The 6820-nt window shown below is 38.2% G+C and overlaps 1 protein-coding gene across 1 annotated transcript in view; it reads left to right on the top strand.

The window, feature by feature from the left end:
- LOC107588823 (zinc finger CCCH domain-containing protein 13-like) overlaps window positions 1-6820 on the top strand; it is a 35523-nt gene that overhangs the window by 7204 nt on the left and 21499 nt on the right. The window contains exons 11-13 of the mRNA XM_016277043.1: window positions 874-1238; window positions 4843-5277; window positions 6601-6816. Of these exons, the coding sequence (XP_016132529.1) occupies window positions 874-1238; window positions 4843-5277; window positions 6601-6816 (1016 nt within the window). The remainder of the gene's footprint in view (window positions 1-873; window positions 1239-4842; window positions 5278-6600; window positions 6817-6820) is intronic.

Here is a 6820-nt window from a genome sequence, read left to right as displayed (position 1 = left end):
GACAGCATTTTTAAAATTTTTGTTTTGATGTTAAATAAGTCTTGCTGTTAAAGCAGTGTTGCTGTTGTAAAGCTATACAGCTACAGTTGTGTTGCTGGGTTTGATTCTTATCACTCTGTATTTCACTGTCCACTCTGTTCAAATGTGGATGAATGGCTACACATAGATGTGTGCACACACTGTCAGAACTGTGTGAGATCACTACCATACTGCTTTTGTGGGGGTGGGTAGGGGTGTTAATTTTTTTCCCCCATAGGTTTTTAACATTCTAAAAGCTCTTTATTCCAAAGATACTACAAGCTAGTCAGTGTATTCAGTAGGTGTAATGTATTATAAGTTGCTTCAGAAGTATTGCAAGTATTACGTACAACAATAAAAAAATGTGCATTGACATAAAAAAGGAAATTTACATTTGGTACTTAAGTACTTTTAAAAGCAAGTACTTCTGTACTTTTACTTAAGTAAAAATTTGTCTTTACAACTTTTACTTGTAATGGAGTAATATTTGACCAGCAGTATCTGTACTTTCACTCAAGTAATGGAGTTGAGTACTTTGTCGCGCCTCTGTGTATATGTATATGTATATGTAATATTTTATAAATAACTCATTTAACACATCCTGCTTGACAACCCTTTTTTTTCAGAAAATGCTTTAACAACTATTTATTTGTTCTTTTACATTTGTGACAAAAAATTATTCTTTTGAACATTCTATTCATCAAATATTAGAATGATTTCTGAAAAATCATGTGACCTGACAGATATCAGTCAAATGCTTATCCTGACATTTAACTTGCATCAGTAGTTTGCTTCAGAGATATTGTGAGGGGAACTATCAGTTCCATCTTCATCTAACGTGTTTTCCGTTCTCAGGTCTAGAACTCCACCCCGTCACCGCCGCAGCCCCTCCCCTCCCTCCCGACAGCACCACTCCCCATCTTCACGCTCTGGCTCCTCGGCCCAGAGACACTCCCCATCTCCTCGCCACAGACGGGGTTCTATCTCTCCTCTTTACCGAGACCTTCCTCCTCCATCTTCATCCTCACCACCTCCCACTCAAAGCTCACGCCGCTCCCGCTCTCCGCTCACCCCGCAGAGAGACCCTTCACCGTCACCCGCTCCTCGCAGGTCCAGCCCCAGTGCTTGTCACCGCTCCCAGGGCAGAGAAAGGGAGAGGGGGAGATCAGAGCGGGACAGGAGTCCCGCATTGCAAGAGAGACGGCATGAGCGCAGAGACGGTGAGAGACACACATCACAGAGTAATTACTGAGAAGGGCTATAACCATGTCTTGAACATTGTGAGGGGGACCAATTTTTTTTCTTTAAAGCTGAAGTCCTTAACTTTTTTTGGTTAAAAATGATCCGAAATCAATATTTGAGCAAGTACATAACCAGCCAGTGTTCGAAACTATCGCCTTACTTTAGCCCGATTCACAACGGTTATCTTATCATAATGTTTTCTAATTTGAGTGGTACGGGTAGGTTTTTGCGGGAAATTCGAGCATGCTGCTGCGTTATTACATCACTTCTGTAAACATAAAGAAGTTGTCTCGGCTACTAGGCTATCGCATGTGAGGATCCTGCAGGTGGAGGATCATTTATAGCCTTTTATCACAGCAGCCAGAATAATTAAATTTATCATGTTGATGGCGGATTGTAATCCAGAAAGGATTATGTGTTCATGAAACACATGTAAATGAAATTAAATTTATATTCCAGTTATAAATGTGCTTCTGATTACAGATAGCCTGGGATTACACAAGATTTGTATTTTAAAGAAATCCAGTTTGAAGGAAGGATATTTTGCTTTTTGGGTTAAAATAATTTCTTAATATGAAATTCGAAGAGTATGACAATTAGATTAGACTGTGCAGAAATTGAAATCTACACGCTAATACACACTATACTCATAGTCACCAATGCTGATGTTGTTAACATGAATCATTTGAGAATAAAGGATAACAATAATAATAATTTGAACGGTTTGATGTGATATGAGCTAACCGATCTTTAGATTTAATCACCATTGGTAGCAAGATTTATGGTAATGCTTTTTTCCTCAGTTGGTCAGAACAAACGTGGCAGACTTGTTACTTACTTGTTCAGATGGCAATATACAGTGAAAATTCTTATTTGGGTCATATTCCAAGACGTAGGCTATAATCTGTAATTGCGAAGTACAGTAAATATCCACACCGGTGCGGTGACTGACTGCCACACATACTCTTCAGAACATTAGATTCATCCGCGCAGGAGCCGTCCCGACTCACAGCCCACGCAAGCTAGATAAATTCCACACACAGCTGCAATTCCAGGTTTTCAAACAGAGATGGCGACAAAGAGGCAAAATTTACGGACTGCAGCTTTAAATAAAGAACTTAAATGGATTTAAGGGAATGAAGACAAAAGAAAAACAGTAAGAAGTTTAACATTTCTGTTGTAAAATAGTTGTTAGATATTTTGATATTTAGTTACTTCATTAATAATTTAAAAACTGAAGTGTTGTGCTGGAATTTGTGTTCGAAATCAATGATCAGTAAAGCCCAACTTCTTTGATTTGATTGGCCATCTTAAACTGGGGTCAACAATTTGGTCATTTCTAAATATCGAGAGGGACATGTCCCACTCGGTGTCTGTTTTAAACCAATTTTTGAGTCCATTAAAACACCCAGTTAGAGACTTGTTCAGACCCACAACTGAGTCTTCACTGACCCACACATGACACATTTATGTAGTCTTAATTATGTGATGTACAATTTAGGTTCATGACATGCATTATTCTGTTTGACTGGTTGTTCATATGACAATGTAAGTACAAATACTGTTCATGTAATTCTGTCTGAACTGGTGTGATTGTCCCCCCCCCCCCTGACATGTTTTGTTATCAATGTTGAAAACCGTTGTGCTGTTTTATATTTTGTGGAAACAATCATACATTTTTCTGGATTCTTTGATTCAATTTAATGCATCGTTGCTTAATTAAATTATTAATTTCTTTCCAAAAAAAACAACTGGCTCCACACTTTTGAACACTAGTCCACATACACATAGTTTTGTTGTAATGACTCAGTAGTGGTGTTATTAAAAACAAACTCTCTTTAAGACAAGTCATGTCACTCGGCGGCCATCTTTGAAATGCCTCTCGGGCATGCAAGTGAAGCTCCTATCTCTTTGTATGGGGAAACATCAAATTCTCCAAAACTGTTCACTAAGCTTACGATTAAATTTCATATTTGAAATCACCAAAGAAATCTGACAACAACTGTGTCATAAATGTTGTTTCTTTTGCTCAAATAGCGTTATAAAAAGCTTATTTTTCAGGCTAGATCAGCCAGTGCGCATGCGCAGTCCTAAGCGCACGTCTCAGAATGATGACTGTTTCTATAGCAACTGGGACTTCTAACGGCAGCTGCAGTGATGCGCTGCCTTTACTGATTAGCGATTGGCTCTTTCATTCGGGGCTTCCTGCGATTGAGGGGCCATATTGACCGTTGCATTTTTCCCCATTCAAAACTATACGAGTGACATGTCTTGGGGTATTCTAGTCTTTGTTAAAAAGTAGTAATTTACATGTTGGAATTAGGGATGGACCGATGTATCGGCCGCCGATATTTATCGGCAGATTTTTCATCAATTTACAACCATCGGCATATCGGCTATATAAGGTTTAATAATTAACTGCAATGGTTTATTAATTAACTGCGTGAAGGCACTGAGCTGTTGCATAATCCTAGCGCTGCTGTCTGCACTTTAATGCTAATCAAATAACAAAAGATCGCACACTATACTTGACTAAATAACTTTTGTAAATATCATAAGTGTAGCGGACCTCATCTGAATGATAACCAAAACTTTACTGATGTTTTATTAAGTTTATTGCGTCCTTTTTCACTCCAAAAGAAATCACCATAAGTGCTAAACAAAACACAGCACGAGAAGTGCACATTAAAATCTCTCTCTCAGTTGCATTATCATCGACATACAGCGAATTACACAAAGCACTTATTACAGCTAACAGTAAACAAATATATACAGATCTCATGCCTTTTCGGGGGGTGCTTAATAAACGGACAAACTTTAAATCCGAAGAACTGCATGCTTTCATTACCCGTATAGCTGCTCCTTAGACTAGAAAACCCATCAAAATAAGAGTCCCGCCTTGGTAAAGGAGATCTCATACATATTTGAACTTTAAAAAAAAATATTAAAATGTATACAAAAACAAATTAGAAGATTAATCATAATAAAGTCTGTTACAATAAAGAAGGATTAATATGTATTTAATTTATATAGTGAAGTGTTCTTTTACATTTGTTTACTTTATTTCTGTACCTGAAAACTGTTAAACCTACCTAAAAAGCACTGTTTATTTAATATGTATCTTTGTTCTGTTGTATTTATGTAGGCCTGCTGAATGTTAAATAGATCCAATCCATGTTCATTAGAAATTATTTGATGATGCAGCAATATTTATAGTATAATTTAATGCAGGTGTTTTTGAACTTTGCTGATTTAAAACATGATCAAAATACTATCTATTTTGATGCCAAAATTTCAAATAAGAGAGAAAGTGACAAATATCGGTATCGGAATCGGCCAATAAGTGTTTGTTAAAATCGGTATCGGCCCCAAAAAATCTTATCGGTGCATCCCTAGTTGGAACCATAACACAGCTTAACAGCTAAACTTCACATTCATTTTTTAATTGTCATGTAGCCCTGTATGGGTGTTGTGTTTGGTTTCCACCATACTTTTAGCCATGTGCAGGCTGCAGCTATTGAATAATTTAGTCACTGACAGACTTTTAAATCTCCTGCTCACTTAATTTCCTCTCTGCCTTAGAGAGCCGCGGAAAGCGTGAGAAAGACAGCAGCCGTGACGAGCGAGACTATGAGATCGAGCAGAGCTCTTCTCGAGATGACCGTGATGCCAGGGATGGCCGAGACCGGCGCGGTGAACGGGATAGAAGAGATGTCCGGGAAGAGCGCCAGCACCGCGGGGAGGTCAAAGACACTCGGGATACCCGTGCAGGAGAAACTCGAGACCGCTCAGGACGAGAATCCCTGGAGCACAGAGAGAGAGACCGGGAGAGAGAAAGAGAGAGAGAACGAAACGAAACCCATAGAAAGGAGGAAATGACAGCCCAGGAGGAAAGGAATTATGGAAGAGGACATGGAAGGGAGGAATTGAGAAATGACAGTAGAGTGGACAACAGGAACGAATCTCGAGCTGAAAGAACAGGCAGAGGAAGGGGCCGTGGGGATGCCATAGACAAAGGTGAGAAGATAACGATGAGCCATATTCTTCGTCAGCTACATCTACAAAAGGCTATCACAATATTATCAAAATTTCACTACTCATGGTCAAAGAAATTCACAGTAACAAATAGTAATGTGATTATCAATGGAAAATTGAGAACTTTTAGTTTGTGTTTTAGTTTTTTTGGCCAATGAAGGTCACTACAAATGCAGTGTAGGGAATTAGTGGCCATAACTGTACAAAAACATATAGAAATAACTTCTGATCAGCACTAGGGCGGTGCGATTTGGGGGAAAATATCAAATTGCGTTTTTTTTTGACGGATATTGTGATTGCGATTTGATTTGCGATTTTAAATTAGCAAAGTCAAGCTTCAGCTCAATATTGCCAATAATGTGCAGCACAGTATGGGTATCATTACCCTGCTGAAGAATAGAAAGCTATCACAGAAATTCTTATAGTTTCCATTAAACCATTACAAAATTTTTGTTTTGGGCATTATTCCAATAGGAATTACTGTTGTTCTATTGGTTGCCATCTGCCAGATTACATCCCACCAATAGAATCCATCAAATAGACACCATTATAGTTTACATTAAAACCAAACGAATTCCCATTATAACCCTGAAATCCATTAAATTTGTTATTGTGTTTTGGGAGGGGTTCTATTGTTTTTTTGTTTTTTTTTCAGCAGGCAAGATTATAATGGTATAACTACTTTTACAGACTTAACTTAATTACTGAATTTCACAGAAAATATTTGTTTATTTTTTAATAGATAAAGAACTGTATTTCTTAAGTCAATTATTAAAGCATTACATTGATTTATTCATTTTAAGAACAAGTGGAAAATGTGCTGAATGTTTAATTTCATCCAAGTGAAATTAGCAAGCAGTTAGACTGAACATTTTACATTTACATTCATTTTTAACGCAGAGCCAGGCGAGTCGACACAGGTTGCGCGTGTGCGTCAAGCCTCATCCATATTGCCAGATGCGCTTGCATATGCTCTGGAACAGAGTAATATCGCGTTCACATCGCAGGCTTTGCGATTAAATCGCAACGTCTCAAATCGCGATCTCGATTAATCGCACAGCCCTAATCAGCACTATCTGTTGCTGATTTACTTTTGCTGTTTAAAAATTCAGAACATCAAACATACCACTTTAAAGCATAAAAAGCTAGAGGAAACTTGGAAAATGCTAGTAAAAATCTAAGCAAATTGTACTTTTCATAAAATGTATCATTTATTAATTGCATCTTAGGAGGATTGCTATAATATAAGAGCTTGAAACATGAATTTAAAATTTTGGGAAATTTGTGATGAATTTTGTGTTTCAGTTTCTGCTCGTGGTGGTAGAGCGTCTCAGGCTGACACTAGCAGTGCTAGTGGGCATGACAGCTGGGAGTCCCGCAGCAGTGGTCTGAGAGAGAGGAGCTCAGAGAGAAACACTGATCGTGATCGCTACGATAATGACAGACAGAGAGGAGAACAGCCCAGAGATGAACGACGGGGAGGACATGCAGAAAGAGACCGCCGTGACAATAGAGAAAGAGGTGA

Source organism: Sinocyclocheilus grahami, unplaced genomic scaffold, assembly GCF_001515645.1.
Source record: "Sinocyclocheilus grahami isolate Dianchi unplaced genomic scaffold, SAMN03320097.WGS_v1.1 scaffold108.1, whole genome shotgun sequence".
In the NCBI taxonomy this organism is placed as follows: Eukaryota; Metazoa; Chordata; class Actinopteri; order Cypriniformes; family Cyprinidae; genus Sinocyclocheilus; species Sinocyclocheilus grahami.
This window is presented reverse-complemented; position numbering and strand designations above follow the sequence as displayed.